At 36.8% G+C, this 22,586-nt stretch overlaps 1 protein-coding gene across 1 annotated transcript in view; it reads right to left on the reverse strand.

Annotated features, from left to right (window-relative positions):
* Positions 1 to 22,586, reverse strand: part of TM9SF3 (transmembrane 9 superfamily member 3) — a 49,025-nt gene that overhangs the window by 21,364 nt on the left and 5,075 nt on the right. Inside the window, exons 2-6 of the mRNA XM_072870036.1 lie at positions 17,496 to 17,691; positions 9,066 to 9,188; positions 4,397 to 4,557; positions 1,544 to 1,621; positions 462 to 593 (exon numbers count right to left, since the gene is read on the reverse strand). Coding sequence (XP_072726137.1) covers positions 462 to 593; positions 1,544 to 1,621; positions 4,397 to 4,557; positions 9,066 to 9,188; positions 17,496 to 17,691 — 690 coding nt within the window. The remainder of the gene's footprint in view (positions 1 to 461; positions 594 to 1,543; positions 1,622 to 4,396; positions 4,558 to 9,065; positions 9,189 to 17,495; positions 17,692 to 22,586) is intronic.

The following is a 22,586-nucleotide window of genomic DNA, read 5'->3' on the forward strand; positions in this document are numbered from 1 at the left end:
TAAAGCAACTTCAAGTGCAAGTATGTCTTCTCTCCTGAATGCATCAAATCTAGGAGAAAAAGTTTACTTTTCAGATGCTTATGAAGACAGCAAAAATTACTACCTGAATGTATGATGCAGTAAAATCTATCAGATTCCCTCACTGTCCCTAAAATCCTCTGAAGTGCTTAGGAGTATACACAGGCTTCTATTACACACTCAGAACAGACCTCGTTTAGTAAAAGTGAGTACACTCGTGGATAAAGTGTGGATATGAATATTAACACAGCGACTACAGACAGAATTCTGGGTTGCAACCTAGGAGCATGTTATAAAGAAAACCAGTAACACTTTCAAGAGTCACATAAGGCAGTTTTCTGACCAAATGAAGAAAGCCATTCCGAGCTGCTAACACAATGAATGTACAAAGAAAACAATAAGCCTTAAAAAAAGATTTAGAAAAGCGTGAATGAAGATCTTACCATATCATCCATTTCTTCCTCCTTGCTGTATCTTGCATAATCTTTTCGCAAAGTTCTCATTAATATCATAGACACTAGGCCAACCAGAAAGATCACCATCATAAAAGAATTGAAAATTGAAAACCAGTGAATCTACAAAAAGAAAACACATCCCTAAGGTTTAGAACTGTAAACGTGTTTCAAACCTGTTCCAATGAGGATAAATCGTTGCCTAGCAGGACAGCTTGTCAGCACTAGCTAAGTAACAATAAACCCATATTGTAAGTAACACTACATTTGTAGAAAGTCCCACTAAAACTGGCCTGTGAAACTCCATACATAAAGCTTTTCAACAGCCAAGCTTGCTCATGACAAAGTTATCACAGCTTAGTTAAGCACCAGCAAAGTTCAAACAACTGACTGCGCATACTCCCTTGGTAAAAGCAAGGCAACACGATGTACTGCTGCCTTCCTAGAGAAGAAGTTTACGTAGTAAAAGAGACACTCACAGTCAAAAAGCCAAAGGAACCATTGCTTTGCACAGGACCAAAATGTGCAGCAGCATTATTTTGCCTCTGACAAGCGTATCTTCTGGTTTTCACCAAGCTCCAAACAGAATCCAAAACCTCTAATTTCAGATAGTAGTATAGCTCAGTATACTACCCTTAAGGAGAGTACAACCACAGGTTTAAACCATCACAACTGGTATCGCCAACTGGTTTAGGCTAATGCATTTACTTCAGTAACAAGTGTACGTATGACCAATTGCAGTTATTCAGCTTACAAGTCATTCAGTTGTTACCCTGAAAATTCATTGCTCCCAATCACGTGAATATATTTTCTTGAATTGCCTTGTATTTGCTGCAGACTTGAAGCTTGCCTGCACATCTACTGAAGCACTCTCAAAAACTGCAGCAATCCTATTTAAGCAGCAGAACTGTCACTTAAAACCTACAGTCCTAGACCTGCCTGTTTCATTGTCCCAGAACACCTGGGACATCCAAAAATTCAAAGATGTCATCCAAAAATTCCATGACATCTTTTGAACTAAAGCAACCGTTTAGATGGGTTATTTTGTAAGGTTGGCTTAGAACAATACATACTCTGTGCTGAAAGAAAGATGGGTCAAGGTACTTGTCAAATCGGTCTTCAAACTTCACATCTGATTTCTTCCATTTCACCTAAAGAGAGAAAAATTTACATGTGAAAAGCTCATTACAATATGTTCAGGTATACTCACATGCAGAAACCCAGAACACATTTTAGAAGTCACCCACTTCAGATGTTTTCTTCAATATGAATTTAGGTTTTGGCAAAACAACGGACTGATGTTGTTAAAGACTGGTATCTACAGGTCAGAAATAGAATGCACATCAGCCACCTTGCCTCATGGATCTAATCTTGTCTATGCTTATGTTTAAGAAAAAGGAAGAATCAGTCTTGCACCGCCTCAGCTCTTACTGTCTCTGCAAGACTAACCGAAGATGCAAAATTCTAGCTGTCAAATACAACAAACCCTTTCATGATTATAGAAGGAGCTCATAAAGATACTCATACTGAAGGTGCCAAAACCAAAATCCATCAAAAGACCCTATTTTTCAGTTTTGTCAAATGAATAGTTCAAAGATAATGTTTTTTTTCCCCGCAGTAGATACTTGTAAAACGATGTGGCAATACCTTTGAAAAATCCTCCCAAATTTGCCCAAGATTTCAGAACAAAGGTTAGAGAAAGAAAGCACGTTTAAATATGTTCAAGAATGATGTGCTAGAAACCACTGGAATTTTTCCACAAATTTCTTTTTTTGCTGACAGCACACTCCCTTTTCTCAACATTTCCATGTGCTGCGTTGTATGAAAAGAGGCTTGCAGAGAACATTACCAGTGTTCATTGAGCGATGACAGCACCCTCTATTTCTGCTCCCCCAATGGCAGCTGAGATCTGTTTTGCTGCCATGCACTGAGACTGGTATTCAGTGAAATAATCCGTACCTAAATTCTCTGAGTACGGTGCCCAAGAAAAAAGATGCAGTCTAGCAGAAGCGAGGGCAATGAGAAGATATAAGAGCAGATTTAAAACAGATGCCAATAGGAAACAAAAGGGCATAAACTGAGATACAAGCTGACTGGAAGGGAACTGTAGAGAAGGGAGGACCCCTTTTAGGGACCCAAGCTGGACCCCAAAAGACAGACATTAAAATTTTAAAAGCTACAAGCTAAAAGCTGTAACCTAAAATCTGTAAGACCACAGGATTCTGCAATCTAGACACTTCAATTGCCAATAAATAACTCTGAAACCAGCTGGAAAAGTATGCGTTTATGGCCATAGTATCGCAGGGTAGCAGCATATTACTGCTATCAATTACTCCACTAGCTGCACAGAGGACTGCTTTGGATTTGGAAGATTTAATTGTACTAATGAACTATATGGTGCTAATATGGTAGCACAAGTATTTTTCAGAATTTCTGCAAGATTGTTTTCATTTTAATTTTTAAATGCAAGTTCAGAAATTAAACACAAATCTACACTAAAATTTTTTCAAAAGCATGCCAAGATTAGGAAATATCAGGATTTTTTATGATCTTGAAAAAATGCGGCTCCGTTGTGCCTGTCTTTTTAAAACACATGACAAGGAACTATCCTTTCCAACAGATGTTCTCTTATTCAGTAAAGAAGAGAGTATAACAAATGTAGATTGAATACCCCTATCGCTCACCACGGTCCTGAGACAGATTAAAAGCCCCAAGACTCGAGTATTACTCACATTGAGGTATGATATTAATGTTCTTCAGTTCAAATTACAACCTTGTTCAAGATTAGTAGCTCAAAATATTAATAGCTTTCAACATTGTTTTAAGCAGATACATTTCTCATTAGAGCATCTGCCACTAAGAAGCACTGCTTAGAAGAAACCCACCAGAGACAATCTGTGACTTATTGCCCAGTGGTGCCAACAGAAATGCATAGGTAAGTCTTGAGCTCTGTACACTAAGTATTTTAAGGGAACATCTAATGTTACTTTCATTACTGGCAGCTACTCAGTGCTGTCCACCTCAAAATTCACAGAGTTTGCAGAGTCCACAAATGGACTTCATAATGCTGGTGGAATTTGAAACAAAAAATTCAAAATTTCTACCAATTTTGCAGTAGAAATAGGGAGATTAGTGTAAACAGAATTCTAGAAAGCACATATTAAAAACAACTATCTGCACTTCAAAATATACAATTTATTCAGCACAAGACAAATGTAACAGTGGCAAGAATATCCTCTGAAGTAAAATCTTATGCTGACACCTACTGCTAACACATTGTAGAAAAGCAATGCATCAAGAACTAGTTTCAGTATACAAATGTGGTGAACATGAGAAATGAACCATTACAGATTTCAGTAACATCAAATAAGGAGGAAAACTGAAAAATTTAATTCATTATCTCAGATCAGCAAACATTGTACTATAACCTTACTAATAAGGTTATATAAATAAGACAAATTTCTACTGGAATTGCAAAAACAATATAAGCTTTGATACTAACTGCTTGCAAAGTATGAAGGCTTACACTGCGTTTTGGTCCTAGCTCAGAATCCAGTTCAATTCTATGATGCAAAATGTCAGAGCTCCAGGCATTTTCTTAATGTTTATCTACTGGGGGATTCCCTATACTTCTAGTCTCCATACCTTTAGGGACATCTTCCTTTCCCACCAAAACACTTTTCTGCAGATTACAGACACTTCAGTTTGTTTGAAGTGTTTCAAAAATAATCATTTAACATTTATTCTTAATAAACCTATCAAGGTTTTTCAGTAATGAAAAATAAAATATTTGAAGGAGTGAAGATGCATCTTCCTCTAATACAGTCTGACGTATCAATACATAGTTGTAGGTATACAAGTACCTGTTTTTGAGCTATTTCACCACGTAGAATTTCTTATTACAGATGTATCACCAAATTACTTACTGAATATGACATCTGGATTTTTGTGTTTGGTACCAATTTCACCTTTCCTTCACTGGTCAGATTGACATCTACAATTCTATTTCCATTGTAACCGATTTCAAGTTTTTTGTAAGTCCAAAGGTAATAATCTTCTCCATTTTCATCTGCTTCTCCAACGATACCTGCATAGGAAACAAGCATAAGCATCTATTACAGGTATGTTTTTCAAATATTCTGTAATTATTTTTTTTATATAGGCATTGCAAAAGTTTTGCCAGCTAAAAAAGCAACATAACTACAGTAAAGAGAACACAGCAGACCTTATGCTCTTCTTTTCAACTGTAATACCTGGATTACACCTTCAATCCACAGGTATCTGCAAGAAGCATTTTGTAATGGCATTAAAAGAAAAAAACATGCAGCTACAAACACTGCAGAACAAACAGAAGACACAACAACAGTTCCTATAGTTTTGTTCAGAATTCTTACCAGATAAACAACTAGCTGAACACAGATTTAATTTCCATGAACAGAACTTAGCCAAGACCTGTGTATTTTCCCATCTCCTGTCTATCCCTTCACTCGTTTTTCTTCCTCTTAAAAATTTTACTTTCATTCTGTATTCCTCATTAGTTGACTCTCCAACACATACTTTTTGCTCTCATTTGCACAAAAGCTTCCAATGCTTGCCAAGTGTGATAGTTTTTGACTACTCTGTTACTTTCACTGAAAAATTCAGAAAGTTATCATTTACTTGAAGATTTTTATTACCTCCAACATGGAAAGCTGCTCAAATGCTCCTGGAGCATCAGAATTCAACTGAACTCAATATTAGCAATAAATTACTTTTCAATAAATTATTGCAAAATGTCTATATCTACTACAGAAAAAAATCCAGAGAATGTACTATGCTGGAAAAAAAAGTCAAGTCTAACAGTCACCAAACTAACAGGCTACAAGCGCCATCTTTAATGTCAAGACCATCACACCAAAGGTCACATACAAGATGGAAAGCCACAATAAAAGCAGCACTGAAGATATACAAAGGTGGAGAGGAGTGGGAGAACAAGTAGGTGAAGGATATGGAAGAGGTTACCACAAAGCAGCAGGTATATGAAGGAATGGCACTTGTGCATTACCTGTGCTTTTTAATTTTCAAGGTGGTATTTTTCTGTCGTGTTTTTTACTTATGCTCATCTGTCAGGATTGACTTGTATATGCCATCCACATGAAAACACATGCCAGTTTGTGCCTATGCCATACAACCTAGCACCTGGCATGCCATCTGTTCCCATGGTAGTATCCAAAACCATGACAATACAGACCTCTAAACTACTTAAAGGACATTCTGATCAATCACTACCTGAAGGAGTGAACTAACACAGTGCTCCATATACTTAGGGAGATGTCCTGAAACAAAGACAGTCAAGCCAGCCACTCCACTGTGGGGTAGCAGTTCAGGAAAAAAATGAAAAATGGAATAATTTTATCTGAATGCACTTTAAAAGATCTGGTTGCCTTTTTGCAGGTCAGAAAATACAGTGTAAACCTTCCAAAGCCCTCAAACAGCAGTTTGAAGTAATTACCTTTAGTTATCAGCAATTAAGAAAAGTTATTTTTTGCCTAGTCTTTACTGAAAACAGAGTACTCTTTACTGTATATTTTGAGGACTTCCTAAGGAGAATTTCAAATATTAATGGTTGTGCATATGACTCTGACATCAGTAAGCCTTGCCAAGGTGGAAAACCATGAAGAACATAAAACACGAACTTAACTAAAGTTTGCCAGGAGACAGGAGGAGTGCCACAAATCCATCTGGATGAGCCCAGAGAAGTCAGTGGTCTGCTTTAAGAACAGAATTAAACAGAAGTTGCCTAGAATTCTCAGCAAACATTAACACCATCTGAATCCTTTTCTTTTAAACTCTTCAAAGAATAGTTACTTTCTTTTGGTAGCACAAAAAAAGAACTCTAGCCATTTACATTTAGGGAACAAAATTTTGGTTTAATCTGGCTACAAGACACAAATCAACAATGAAAAAAATAGTAGATTGGGTGATACAGTACATACAACACATACTGGCTAGTAGGGTTCTCAGGAAAGGTAATCCAAATGAAGTGGATCAACATGATAGCCTTCACACAGTAACAAAAAAGCCATTTCAGCACAAGATATTTTTAATGCAAGCTGAGGGTAACCAGTTCTGGACACTATCTTAATAAAACAAAAAAAACTTCTCAGTATTCAGAGTATTTCAGAGATGCCATCATAATTACTAAAGTTCTTACTCCTGGGTATTTTAAGCAGTCCTAATGTTTTTCATTACAGTTACTGAAATTTAACAGCTATGCTATGACACTCAATCAAGCAAAAGATACTAGTTTTTCTTAGTATCTCTGCTACCACATTACATGGTACTAGGCAAGTCTATATAACAGTCGAAGACACCAACAAGTTGGAGGAGCCATGTGTACAGTATCACTCATGCCATATTCATAACAGAAATATTTATAATAAAAACTGTTCAGTGAGCAGCAAGTCTCAGAGCTTCAAGTTTTAGGCAGCGCTCAGAGCCTGAAATATTCCTATGGTTGAACAGAGACCCATCAAAACCAGAATTAATGCAGATAAACTATATTCACAGTTTTTCTAAACTGTACTTGGAACCCAAAGGTCAGAAAGACTTGTTCAGACTTGCAGATAAACATTTCTGATCAGTTCAGGTGCATCCACTCTTCTCAGCCTCCCATCAAGAACCAATTAATTTTTTGGAATAAAAGTCAGGCTAATATTGACTGACCAATCTGCAGTCCTGCTAGTTTTACCTAGCCCTCAGGAGACATAGACCAAAATCTTCAGCACTGCTTACTTTCACACCTGATGTCAGATTATATCCTTGCATATTACCACCAGTACTTAGGATGCAGCAGTCATCTATTAAGTATCACAACTTGAGGTCCTGGTTCCAAACAACTATCGAAACCAGCTTCTTAATGTCATACGAAGATGATACCTAGATTCTCTACGTTTGTTAGCTGTAGCATTAGGAATGACTTCTTGTGCATACAAAGCATACTACTGAAGAACATTAAAAGCACTGGAATCACAGTAAAACAGATTTTTCAGCTGAAAGCGTAAAATTTAGTCAGTGTGCAGAAGATTTACTAAGTATATTTGTTCTTCAGTATTTGAGGTGAGAAAAAATATTCCCAAATAAGATCAGAAAAATCAGTCCTAAAAAGAAAGTCTCCAAGACCCGCTAGCCACACAGGATTCCAAGGAAGTCAGCTTAGCATCCATCATCCTTGGGCAGTCTAAAGCCTATGTAGCTGCCACTAGTATAGGAAAATCATTCATTGATCTTTTGCTGAAAGGCCAAAAGCATAAAAAATATTGTAGCAACAAATGTCACTCATGGATGGTTTTAAAAAGCCTACCAGCAATTCTGCAAGAAGAATAGTAAAGGCCACACTGATTAATTAGGGTCTACTCCAAGCCCTGCCACAGAGCTGTTACACATACTAAGCAAATTAGCTGAAAAGAACAAATACAATATATGAGTACTTCTCCTGTCAGGCATTATAATGTTCTCTCTTAAAAAGAGATACATTAAAAAAACCAAGAGCTTTCCTGACTAACAGATAAATAATAAATAAAACACTAGCATTTCTGGCTGGGGCTCATGTTTCAACAGGTAGCTACTTTCTAAAAACAATTAAAATTATAAGAAAGAGCTAAAAAAACAGCCTCTGTCAGAATGAATGAATGATGGGTAACACTATCCAGCATACTATCTATCAAAGAACTTCTGTCATGTGGCTTGGAGTATTTTTGTAGGTGTTGTGGGGTTTTGTTTATTTTGGGGTTTTTTACCTCTTTCACAGAACACAGGCAACAAAGACCTTACCTTAACAAAGTATTCTGTGGTGCTCTTCCTTTCCCTTCAGTTTACATGTACAACAGGGAGATTAGGGCTTGGGGAGTTTGGCTGATTGCTATCAGTGCAAAATGCAATCTGCAGAGCACTCTTTACTAGGTATGTGATCACAGGTTACAAGGGAGTGACAAAAAACAGAGAGCTTAGGAGACAATGGCAATAAGGACACATAAATTTCGATTCAAGACACAAGTAGGTCTAAGCCCACATTAATAACACGCAGCAAGAGCAATTTTAAGAACTGTGTAAGAACAAATAGAAAAACCTACTTCATATAACCACAGACTGCGCACGCAAAACTGTTTAAAAGCCACTAAATTACCATAAAGTTAAATCAAACAACTCTTGTGTTATTAATAAACACAAGAACTAGCACAATAAAGCTAAAACATTGAAAGAGTTTTACAAAAAGTGTTATTCATGAATACATTAACACGGATCTTATATCTGACCTATCTAATCACTACTTACTTGAACATGTAAAAGAATTTAACCCTAAGAACTTGGTATTACTACATCACTGCTTGAGAAACAAAAGAGCTTTTCATTGTTTTTGTAGTTCACTAGTATAAGCCATCCAACTGTTCTTTTAACGCAATAATCCTTCAATTTATTTGTATTATTTGGTTACATAAGTTCTACATACTTGTGAGATTCCTGTAATGAAGCTTAGTCATTAAATTACTCCATGAAACCCACTAGCACAAGACTCCTGTAGTTGTAATCAAGTTGTTTACGCATAATATCACTCACCCCATATCGGCAAGTCATCAATATACATCTGGTACCAATAGTGATTTTTGATAGCATACACAAATGCATCTCTTCTGCCTTTGTCCAAGTCAATTTCACAGTAAGTAGTCTGCATTACATCGTCTGCAAAAAATTAAAGCACAGTTAATGATTTCTTAATGAGCTGGCTCAAAGCGAAGGCAAACCAACCAAATGGAGGAATAGACACTGCTGGAGTCTTTAACCCCTCCTGGCTATCCTCAAGTAGGTAACAAAAAAAGGACATTTAAAAAGGAACCATTAAAGCAATTACATGATTGTTTTTGTAACTCTGCCCTTCACATGCAGAAGCTTCCCACAGACTGGATAGGAAAGGTTTCAAAGTATCCTTTTGCTACTTCACCCACACTAAATTAAGATCCATTTGCTGCTGGCAGCTTTACTTGGACAGATCATGAGACTTCTTTTACTTTAACAAGAGGTATGAAATTAACAAATATCTAAAACTGTGTATGATATTATCTCTCCATTTTAGTATAACCAGGCTTACTGACTAGGAATACTGTTTGTAAAAACTAAAACTTTTTAAAGTTCTCAGCAATTTTCAAGAAACTACCATAAAGTAAGAAACAAAGCAATCAGGGTGAAGGTAGAGAAAACGGACAGAAGACAAAAATAGGAATAACACAAAGAATGCACAAGAGGCTGCATTTGGAAATAAAATAAGTCCACCTCTTTGAGCCAGAAAGTTTTTTTTCCCCCATCTACAATTCATAAGTAAAGCAGTTAGCAGCCATTCTTTCGCATCCCAATTTCCTTCCCTAATGTTTCCTTTTCAAGTGAAACACGACAAAAGGGCTCATATTTACAAGAATTCAGGCAGCAACAGGTTTAGAGACAAAAAAACCCATTCGCTTCTTAGTGAATGTTTTCACTCTGAAAAACAAAGTGAACGTAAATAATTCCAGCTCCCCCTCCCTCCTCTTTTCGTCATCACTGAAATTGAGGACCCATTTCTAGTAGATGAAATTAATTTGTGCCCCAAGTACAGCTCTAATCTGTATCAAAACTCAGCTTACTTTCTCCCACACACTAACTGCAATATAAAGCTTAAAAAGAAAATCAAATCACCTGCACAGAAAAAGCACCCAGCAAGTAGAATATTTCCCACACAAAACATTATTTCTCTGATAACGACAATTTATCAAAATGAAAATATGCACAGTACGTCTGGTCAAGCAAAACTGAAGCAAAGCCTGGTGAAGCAAGACAGTAAGAAACCAGCCAAATGCAGTCCTGCATAGTTGCAGTGATTTCCTGTAGTCCTGGAGAAAATAGCGCCCATGGCTATTCTGGAATGGATGCATCTCTTCCTCCTATTTCTTATGAAAACTTTAGTATTTTCTATTTTGTTTCTTCCAAGACCTAACAAATGCACTCTTAAGCTTCATTTTTTCACTGAAAAAAAAAATTAATTTTTCAGACTGACTTATTAGGCAATAAACCTTTTGCTGGGAAAAAGAGAGAAAAACGAAACCATTCAAGTCAACAACTGTCCCAAGAAGACTTTTAGACCATGGATTACATCTTCAGGACCCGTACTGGTACATTCAGGAGAAGGAAGCCATTAAAGCTGGCACCACAGCTAAAACACAGACTTACAAATCCAGGCCTCAGTTTGCATTTATGCCTCTGCTGAGCTGGATCCTATACTTTTTGGACTATGTTCCCAAGAAAAATGCCTCTACTTGGCACTTTTTCACTTTAACAGATTTTTTTGAGTCATCTTGACATTAATTAAAAAAAAAAAAAAATCAGAATCCCTATCTTCTGGATTTGTTGCTAAGTAGGGATTAATTCTTTCCAAAATACTTGGCACTTTATTGTCACTCTCTAGCAGTTTCATACCATACTCAAATAAAGGATAACGCCTTTCTAATGTTAAATTTTTTAACTCACAAAGGATTGTTCAACACACAGAGGTCAAAGGAAAATATAACGGGAATTAAAACAAGGGTAAAAGAGAAACTGGTAGAGGCTGTTAAATGAAGCATTACCTAGTGCCAGAGCACGGAAGCTTGATCTGGGGAAGTGCTATGGGGGCCAGGATGGTTTTAGGTGGCTCTCTCCTGACTGGTTCACCCACACACACAGCCATACCAGCGCAACTGAAGGACAACACGGGGATGGGAGCAAGTGCTACTACTGCAATAAAAATCACATGAACTACAGCTGCTCTTTTCAGAGACCTTTCCCATTTTATAGCCTGAATATAGCAGCCTTTGTTTGCAGTTATTAACCAAGACAAATTTGGTATTAGATTGTAATCTAATACCAACTTACTCCATGGGCTTTCTATTAGATTGTAATCTAATACCAAGTTACTCCATGGGCTTTCAGACCCCTGGAATTTGCCTTTTTTTTTTTTTAACTAACTGAAATGAGCCATTCTGCATCTAATACTCTAGGATGTAAACAGTGGCTTTTGCTGCTGTAAAAAAAAAAAAAAACCACCACCAACAAAAAAACCCCCACAAAACCAAAAAACTTTGAAATACCATTTGAAGTGAAATGACTGCACTGATGTCCAACCACGCTGCAGATAGCAGCATGGTCGGCACCAAAAAACTGCCTTCATCCATTTTAATGGATTTTACTCCCAGTATTCAGAACACTGAAAGACATCACAGTGATATTACAATCAACTGTGAATCAACTACGTTACAAGTTACTCCAGTGCACATACACAAAAACCCAGCAGAATTATTAGAAACAACCTCATTCAATTCTTGCAAAACATAGGCGTGACTTTACATATGGTATATGATTTCACCCTCAGCCACACTACACAGTACAGTTCCTCTCACCTCCCCCTAAAACAACAGAATGAAGGCAACAGGAATGAAGACAAGTGCTCCTTTCTCCAGCCACTGAGAATGGTGAAGCTGTCATTTAGTTACAGGACAGATTAGATGGTTAAGCTTAAGTCCACTGTGTTAAATGATTAAATGAAAGTAGCTTAGAAGAGCATTCAGTGGCTGGAGAAGCTGAAGTCTACTTCATTACAGCTTTACCAGATCTAAAGTTTTGCATATGTTAGATAGTTCTTATCCAAGTTATGGTTGTGTGTGTATCCAGGAGGAGTGTGAAGTTAGAGGTATGTTTTGTGTTGTGTGTACAGCAGGGATGTCAGAGGTAACATCCGCTATATAACACGGCTTCGGTAACATCAATAGCACATTAAGTAAATTTTAAAAGAGCATGAAAGCAAGACTCATTACAAAAGCAAGTGCGCTTATGCCAGATTTCGAATTTGATATGAACAGTCAGATCAATTGGGTTTTATTCAAACATATAAACCATATAAAACCTCATTATATCTGACCATCTCCTAGTACAACACTGAACATCATTCTGAATGGCTGTCATATTTTCTAGAGGTGTTGTAGAAGGAAGTCTTAGGCAAGGAGTTCTCACTTAGAAGTATGGTCATTTAATAACATTTCTAAATAAGCGCAAAATTTAAGTATGTTGAAAAACCCTTTTCCCCTTTAAATTCATCTTCTCTAATTGGTATTGTATGGCAATGTCAAAAATTAATTTTCTAATTGAAGTTGCTATGATACCAATGTTCAATACATTTAATAATTCACTAGGTCTCAGGTGTAACATAGAGGATGTCAGTTCAAATGCCTGAATAAAGAACTTGACATATTACATAAAAAGCATTACTACTCTAGATTTAGCTTGACAAGAGAATTAAGCCAACTGAAAACCTAAAGTCATATTATAAGTGTATGTTAATAATTCATTACTTTCTTCACAAAGATATTTATACAGATTTGAGACCTGTGATACAAGAACAACATTGTCGATACTTGTAACAAAAGGGAAATCCAGCCATCCTGCATGGTCACGGGTACCCTTTCACATGACACATCTTTAAATACAAGAAGAAACACTACTTCATGGATTCTTGAACACACTGTAGATTTGCCCCACCAGTCACCACTATGAGCATTCAAGTGCAGACCTCCGTTCTCAGCAGAATACATTTCTGCAGAGCCATAATCTTCTTATTCTATTTAAAAAACACAGGCAAGGTCCACAGATTCAATGGACAGTTTTACTTACGCAGCTTATGGTACTTCAGTTACTGTCAACTGCAGCCTAAATAATTCTGAGTATGATGAACAACATGCGGTTTCACACTTACCTGCTACTGCTGTCCAGTCAAACTATGCTGAGTAGAAAGGAACTGTTCTTTATTGCAAGAAGCTAATTTATTAGAACAATTCTAATTCCCCTTTACTCACTCCAAAGGATAAAAACCTAAAAGTATAAAATTCAAATCTAATTTGATTTTGTAAACTCTTACAACACTCATTTAAAGAGGAAAAATACCTGTAATTGTTAGTCTTGCCATAATCCCAAACACACATGAGGAAAACCATGATTACTTGTTAACTCAGATCTGATTCACATATTCATGAAGAAAATCTGTATGAGTCTTTCAGACAGTCATGCCAACATTTTGAAAAACAGGTCCCTATGGTCAGGTATTTAGATGTATATTCAACCATCTAAATGATTACTGAAAGGTACTTAAGCAGCTCTTAATTATTTCAGCTGTAGATGTTAGATACTCAACACTCCCTGAAGCCATAACTTTTACTTAAGAACATATGAATCTATTGGTGCCAAAATATAAGCTTCTATTTGTTAAGAAAAAAACCCCACAAACCACCAACAACTCTTTCAATTTCATTGCAGCAACTTCTGGACCACTGGTGCAGAGGTGGGAAGATGGATCAATAACAACGAGACAAAATTTATCCATTACAAAAAAAAAAAAAAAAATCCATTTCACTGACATAATCCAGCTACAATTATTAAAAAAAAAGTGAACCCCACTTCAGCCAACAACATCTACCATTAAAGAGTCACCAAAAAACTGAGCTTCCATAACATTTCAACAACCAAATTGGAAAAGAATTCTTAATACAAATCCTAAATTTTAAGGGCTGGTCTATGAAATTTAAATTTTCCTACATGCACTGGATATAAATTGTACTGGTTTTATGACAGCTTTTAAGCCTGTAAAAAATGAATCTCAGATAGAAATCTTTTGTTCTGGGTTTTTACTTTAAAAACCTGTATATCAACAAATTTTACATAATCTTATATTAAATAAGTACTAATAACTACTGCTACAATGAAGTTATACTTGTTACTCTGAAATTTGGAAAAAGGAATTTTAATACTTTTAATAGCAGATTAAATACAGTAAAATAGAGTTGACTCCCATTCAGATTTCACTTCATGGATCCACTGCTAGAAATACGAAAGCACCTCCTGATATAGAAGCCGCTGGGTGCCAGCTAACAGCAAAGAGATTATTATCTTCATCTTTCATCCAGAGGACACAGATTGTAAGGGAAAAAACTAGAAGTGCACATGGACAGCTTCCCAGATCATGTACACATACTCAGCCATCAACCAGCTACTGTGTGCCATCTGCTTTATAGAAAACATCTGACCTGCAGCCACTTTGGTTCGGCATTAAATTCACTGCAGGTCCAATACAAATTAGCAATCTACACAGAGGGCCAACGTGTTAATAATAATAAAATTTTTAAAAGCAACAAAGGACATGGATGAAAAGGAATTCCCCACCTGCTGGGAAATGTACTAGCACATCAATCACTTACATTTACAAGCCATAAACACCTGATTCTTTTTGAAATCTCTACTCTTCCATACCCATTCAAAGCCTCTTTAGAACAGCATCATGCCCAGTCTGTCTGGAAGACTATACCCCAATATAGCAACTACATACCTGGTATGCACTGGTAAAGCAATTAGAGGTGCAAAAAGGCACCTGAAAAAACTAGTATGACTGGAAAATCAGACCTTAAACCCTGAAGAAATTGCAATAAATAATACTTATAATAGAGAAAATCTAAAGCTTTTTGTGTCAAAACATTAGCACAAGCCATTGTGAATCAGAATTTGAAACTGCTAACCTGAAAGCAAAATAAGACTTAAGGAAAACAGGTTTACCTGTTGTAAAGAACTATGGAAGACAACAGATAAACTAATCTGGCAGGGGCATAATCAACACAAAAACAATCACAAGATAAAAAAACCACAGCACTTTCCCACCATTCTGACTTTGTGTTAGTCCAGGATGACTTTGGCTCCCTGTAGTTCTGAATTCCAAAAGACTCCTCTTAACCAAATAGGAATGGTATCAATTCCTATGTACTGAGGAGCTGGAGGTTCAAGGTTACCCAAGTTGTACTTATTTTTGTTTAAGAAAACATATATTAAGTATCTTTTTTCTTAGTGTTAGATTAAAGAATTACCAAAACAGAAACTCATCAATTTCTCCATTATTAAAGTGCTTTACAGAAATATTTGAGAGTGTATTCACAGAAGAATGGATTTGTCCAATGCTCTGCTTCTGCATACTTCCCTCAGAAATGGCAGAAAATACTCTGGAAAGCTAAACTACATCTGACTACAAACTATAAAGTGGTCACAAAAGGAGACAAAAGATAAACTGAAAGTTTCATCTATCTCATGTTATTTCAGAAAAAATTAGATGAGCATGCTTTACAAATCTAAACCAGTTACTTCTGGTACAACAGAGGCTCTAGCTTTTTCAGACCCCTAAAGAAGAAAATTTTTAAAGCATTTCAGTTTTTGATGTTGAGCCCGTCCATTTCCTTCCCTTGATATCATCTCAACACTTTCACTATAAAAACAGATTACCAAATTACTACCTCCAGGTCAATAAGGAAAAGGCCAGGTCCAGGACGGAAGTGCTGAAAAGTGAGCTACGGAACAGCACAATCCACTCAGTACTCCCAGTCACAAAATGAAAGACTTGATCTAGCAAAAATTTGATATGATAGGGGAATAAGTTAACTATGGATAATCTTCAGAAAATAAATCTGGGAGTAGGACACTTCATAACAGTAAACATTAACTCACAAACCTGCCACTCTTTTCAATTTGGTGCTGCATTTAGAAGAGTACACTTGTCACTGGAGTAACACAATCTCTTTGTAAAGATGGGGCAATTAAAGGCAGTGAAAATTACACATATAACTGGCTATAAAAATACATATTTTTCATATTCTGACAATAGAAGTTTTATCTTCACAGCCATGTTGAATTGCTGCCAGTTGCCTTCTCTGTTCTTTCCATTTTGCGTTTCTGAGCATATGCTATGAGGTTTGACAGGAAAACTATTTCTCCCATACTGAATAAAATTTTCAGCCGGCTACAAGTCTTGCAAATCAGTAATAGGACTGTTTTCCAGTGTTTGCGCAGGTACAGTTCCCTTCTTAAAGGAAAGATTCAACTCCAAATTCCTTTAATGTAGAGATGCTATCCCTTACGCAACTTAAAAATTTATGAATTTAATCTTTTACTCCACTTACCCTACTTATAACAAAAACATAATCCAGTCTCTTATTTTGAAGGCGTCCAGTTTTGGACAAAACTTTTGTAACTTACAGAAACTAAGTCCCATCTGATTGCAAATGCTCAGACAAGAGATAATACGTTGAAGTTCTCCATTCAGTTAAGCACTGGTAATGAAAGGAAGCGTAGCCCTCAAGGGAAAAAAATACATATACACAGAAACTCAAATTGGATTAAATATACAAATGTTAACATTCCATACAGACAAAAAGAATCTGTCATTATTTGAAGCTCTGCAACTACCAGTTACAGATATCTGAAAGAACTCTGGGTACCAAAGAACACACACAGAGAAATTATGCAATAGAAGACTCAGCCCCTAACACCAAGAAATGTATTTGCAAAAAAAGTTAAATGTCATCTCTGGAACAATATGGGAAGAGGGAAAGGGCAGGAAACAACAGAAAAAAAACCAAAACAGACCAGCTCCACCCCAACTGGCATATGATGAGTTAGAGCCAATAACATAAAGGTATTTGTCAAAGGTATTTTAAACTAGACAATAACCAGAAGGATACAAGAATTAACTTTGTGTTAAGGTAGAACTTTTGAGATGTTGAGCCCTTGGTACGCCTTTCCAACCGCAGAGAGTCTGCAAGTATTCAACATCACAGGAAAAAATTACATCTTCAGAACTGATAATTCCAGAATAGTAATTCCAGTAAATATACTTTTAATCATTCATACGCAGAAAGCTTAGTTTTACTTCATAAAATGTAATCACCTACTTCAGAAGCATGTATCTGCTGCAAGCATCTTCCTTAAATGGCACACAGATGAAAACTTTACTGTAAACTGAGAAGCCAATGGAAGTAGACAACCTTGCAGGGCATTTCAAGCAACAATACAAAATACACTCAGTTGCTAGCAGCAGCAACCTTTCAGCTCTTCTAATTAAAAAAACAAGTTTTAAGAGTTTGTGGGGTTAAATGACTAAATGTACTTTCAATTGCTTACCTTTAAATTTGATGTCAAGACCACTAAATTCCAATTCAACTCCTTGAAGTGCTTCTCCTAGGGTTTCATGGTAATGGCTGATGCTTTTTTTTGATCCCACACAGAAAGGAAGAGAGAAGTATTTGTACGTTTCTTGGCGATTGTGGTAGGGTCCTACTGTATTCATCCATAAAACAACTTCCTCTTTATCTTGGTACTGAAAGATAAAGTTATTGAGTTAGATGAGAAGCCCACCAGAATAAAAAATACTCAAGAAACTCTCTCATTCATATTAACTAGGCAAGGCAGGATTGTTCAATCACAGGCAACAGTTACATTTAAAGACAGTCGGGTATTCTTGGCTTTTGGGTGGCAGCGATTCTAGGACAAGATTTTCAGCCTGCCTTCCTACAAGAAAAAAGGGTTAGTTGATCATACAGTTTCTTAGAGCCTATCACTGAAGTATCAGAAGAGGGGGATTCATACAAATTTAACAGAGAAGCAGAAGATGTAGAGAGCAGAAGTGGAGAAAAGCAGAAGTCGCAAAAATAAATAAGCTTTTACAAATTTTGTGGAAACACGCATCAGTTAAAAGCAAAACTCTACTTATCTCCACTGAGAGAAAGGAAATATCAGACTAACATCTTGTTAAACAAGATCTTAGCAAATAAATCAGGCAATCTACCCATGGTGACAGGTATACTGTTTTTTCCTGAAATGCAACTCCTTTTCATTTTTGTAATGGTATAAATTACATTCAAAATTCCCAGAAGAGCGCAACACCTCACCGGAAGCACTAAAATTAAACTGTGGCATACCTACAGTAGCCAAGAGACAAAGAAGTCAGACAGAAGGACTGTATTTTGATGCATTTCCAACATTCTCAGGTGAAAACACAGAACAGCAAGGAGTCTGGTGGCTGCCATGAAATTCTTTGTGGGAACACCCACCCTTCACCTTCCACGGCTACTGTTAGCCAGTAAAACTTATTCTTTGGCTAGGAGCCAGTAATTTTTTCAAGCTCTTATAACTTTTCAACAACAAAGTCCTTAAAGCCATCCATCTACCAGTATTCAAATATTGCATGAATTCAGAAGAATTAAGTGATTTGAAATCATTACTTGCACTATATCCAAATGCATCTGGATGAGGTATCAGGTTTGCTGGTTACTACAAAGCCTCTCATCCAACACAACTCCTTCACCTACTACAATTTCAACAGATTAGGAAGGACAGTGATCTAACTTTTAAGGCAGGAAAAAACCCTACTTATAACTGTACAGACCTGCAAGCACAATCACCATATAGATCCTGATTTTTTTTTTTAAAGTACAGAAGAATAAAGTACTATTTTAAGACCAATATGCAAACACAGAACACATTGGAGAGGAAAAGAAAGTCAAAAGTTAATTATCTGTAACTATTTTATAGAGCACAGCTGAAATACTGAATACAGTTCTGCATCTCCCTTTATAACAAATGAACAAAGGTTCTTCAACTCCATTTATTCTGAATAACCATGGTCATACTGACAGGTTAACTCAGAAATAATTAGCTACACGTGGAATGCAATAAATTCTTCAGATGAGGTGTTTAAAAGTTAAGCTCAAGGATTTAAACAAACATGCTTTAGAAAATAATTTAATCCCTTTATACTAACGTCATCTCAATTACAAGCCTCATCTTTTTAGTTTACAAGGATGCACAAGGGTCATTCCAGCCTCTTATGTGAGCGGTCTCCAACAAGAAACTTTAAATATCTTACTAATTTCATTCTGAGCTGCAGCAGAGACCAAACACTTACCAATTTCACAAACCTGCCCGTTTGCAGAGCACATACTACAGAACAATTCTGACAGGTAAAGAATGTCAATGATGGAGCAAAGAAAGAGTAAACAACACAGCAAGAGAAAGTAGACACTCTCTGCCAGCAACCAGAAAGGTTATACCAGTGCAGCACAGTTGTCCAACTTCAAAGAAAGTTGGGAAAGAAAGAAGAAAGAAAAATCACCGTTCTAGCCCTTTCAGCAGCAGAAGCAAATAGTGGAGAATCTGCACTACGATACCACCTCTAGTTCTTGCCAATGTAGCAAGGGACAAGTTGCTCCATATCTCTTTCTAGTCTGTTATGCCTAGCTCGTCTTCTGCTTCTTCCTCTAACAGCTGCAGAACATATTTTCAGCCCTTTCTCAAAATGGTCTTAACTTGTCAAGAGCCCAGTTTAGCATTATTCCCTGAAATGCAACAGCTTACATGTGAACTGAGCTATGTCTCTGTACAACCTTCAGTAACAGAATATGACAACATCCTTAGGTCTGTGAATTCATCTTTGACAGTACCTGAAATAAAGAAAGCATTGACCACTGTTTTACTTAGCTTCTTGTTTCCGACCTGCTTCATACTGAGTTGGGACATCTGCATTTTTGGACCAATACCAGATCACCTTCAAGTGACAGAAACCAACTTCTTAAGAACATATTGTTCAAAATCTGGTTACATTTTCTGATCCAATAATGTAACTACATTGTAATTACAACATCTACAATAACAAATTTGGTCTTTGCTTGTCTCTTATCCACATGATGCTTAGCCCTCCTTCAGGGCCTACAAGGTTTTCCCACACTGACTCCAAGATGCAATCAGTCTGCTCTGAAGAGAAAAGGGACCGGACCAAACAAAACATAAGCAAAGAATTCAGTCTACATTTATTACTTCCTCCTCTCTCACAACCATCCCAGAACAGCACAAGAGAAAGCTGTTCAGGACTGCGACATAAATGAACACGGCACCTCAGACATCCCAGGCTACACCTCACTCACAATCAGCAAGCCCCTATTTATAGCAATTCGCAGTCCATCAGGTGCTCCCGCTGCCCTCCCAAATGAAGAGGGCTGTAGTAAGAAACCCAGCCTAAGCAACTTCAGCCTGAATTTGGGGGTAGTAGTGGTGTCTAGTAGAAACTCAAACAGATTTTCTTCTCCTTACATTTGTTGGGTTTTGCTCATTCTCAATTATAAAGATGAGCTTTCATGTTTAAATACGTTTCCCTGTCATGACATCTCTCATCCTTATAATCTTACCCTAGTGGTAGAGTAATTTGGTGACAAGAACTCAGTGCTATCAAAGAGTTCAAGTTTGTGGTGGCTTGGGGTTGGTTTGTTTTGTTTGTTTCTTTTTTTCCTTTTTCATTACTGCCTTCACAATATCAAGGTATCTACAACAAATAATGGTGTCAACACACTTACAGAAAAACAATTCTTATTTAGGCAAGAAAAAGAACTAGAGTATCTTGTAGGACTGTTCTGTCACCTCTATATGAGGATTTCTAGATTCAGAGAAGGCTAACAGACAACATACCTTCCAGCAAAAAGCCACACTACGAGAGAGATAATATAAAATAACTTGCTAAAGAAAGCCCTGGTTCCAAGGGAGTCACAGCACTCAGGTATGCTGTATCAGTACCAGTCAGATTTTGGTCAGCACATTTCATCGTAGTCTTGCAGTAATTTCAACTACTGTCATGCTCTTGTACATCTTCTTTCAGCATATGTGGAGTCTCCTGCAAACTGTGGAGAACTCATAGCTGTAGAAAACAGGAAGAAAATTTCTGCTCCATAGCAGCACCTTTCATTCTCGGCAGAAAGAACATATTGAAGAAACTATTCTCTTTTCATCAGGAACTGATCAGCCTTAGACACACTGGACAAAATGACAAAACAGAAGAACCTTGAATTCTTATTTTTACTTTTCTGATATTGGCTGATGAGCAACTGTTCAACTGTACTGTCTAAGCTTTGAACACAACAGAGCAAATCAAAATCCTATTGCCTTCTGTTAACCTTAGCAGGCAAGTCAGCAATAACTCATAGTCAAAACCAACATGGAATAAGACAGGATGTGAAGAGTCCAATGGTCTCTTTCAAAAATTGTTATACAGCAATATAAAACTTGCATAACCAACTGTAAGTATGATAGTTTCCTTATCTTCTGCTACATAATGAGCAAGCAAAATACTTTGACTTATTGAGATTCCACCACATCCCAGAAACCATTAAAAAAGTATCAAGAACTCACTATCAATACAGATACGGAGCAAACAAAAGAGGAAGTCAGCTACAATGTGCAAGAATATCCACGACACACATCCAACGAGTTAAATTCACCAAGAACAGCTGCCATCGTAAGAGATTCAAATAAAAATTTATTGCTCTCATTCCACATGTGATAAGGGTCCTGAGTTACTATTTCACCCATCACTGCTATAGGGCTTTTAGAAAATAAACAAACATACTCTTATTATAGCTGTAGCTAAACTACTGAGGCTTGCAACAGAGGCAGGTAGTAATGAAGTAACATGTCAAATGGTAAAATAATTTGAAGCAAAATTAATGACCTGCAGAGTGAACTCCAGATAATTTGAGTGACATCAATCTAGTATCTACACGTACACTTATGTGTCAATGCAATTTTATCTTTATCCTTTATGAAAAGAAGTGACAAACATCTTCCTAACATGAAGGACTTATTTTGCTGTACTGAAGTATTGCTATTTCAGAAATTCTTTTTGTTCTCCGTTCTCTTTCCTGATTCGTTTGCACAGAATTAGATGGTAGAAAGGCAGCTTTTCACATGCCAGAAGATGGACACCAGTGTCCTATTAAGAACATAGTTACTGACAAGAAAAAAAAAGGTCAGCAAATAAGATGCTGCAATCTCTACCCTGGTACACCTCAGCAAGCTCTTCTGGTTTTGGTTCATATGAAGGGACAATATACTGCATATAGCTGAGAGATCCTAATAAAGTTCACAGACACAACCACTTAACAACTTAGTGATGGTGCCAGAACTCTGGAAGAGTTCACTACTTCCAAATATGAGAGAAGACTACAAAACACAATTTTAAACAACTTTTACTTAGTATAATTTATGAAAAATGTAGTACTCATTCTGTAAGCATAGCAAGCTTGGCTTTGCATCTTTTTCTACACTAAGCTTAGTATCAGCTCAGTAATTTCAGTAACTCTATGGAGTATATAACAATCTTTTTCAACTGTGCAAAAACACAGCAGCAGCCTGAACAAGTCTCAGCATCAACACGAGTTACCTACCATA

The sequence above is a fragment of the Ciconia boyciana genome, chromosome 8 (genome assembly GCF_034638445.1).
Source record: "Ciconia boyciana chromosome 8, ASM3463844v1, whole genome shotgun sequence".
NCBI lineage: Eukaryota > Metazoa > Chordata > Aves > Ciconiiformes > Ciconiidae > Ciconia > Ciconia boyciana.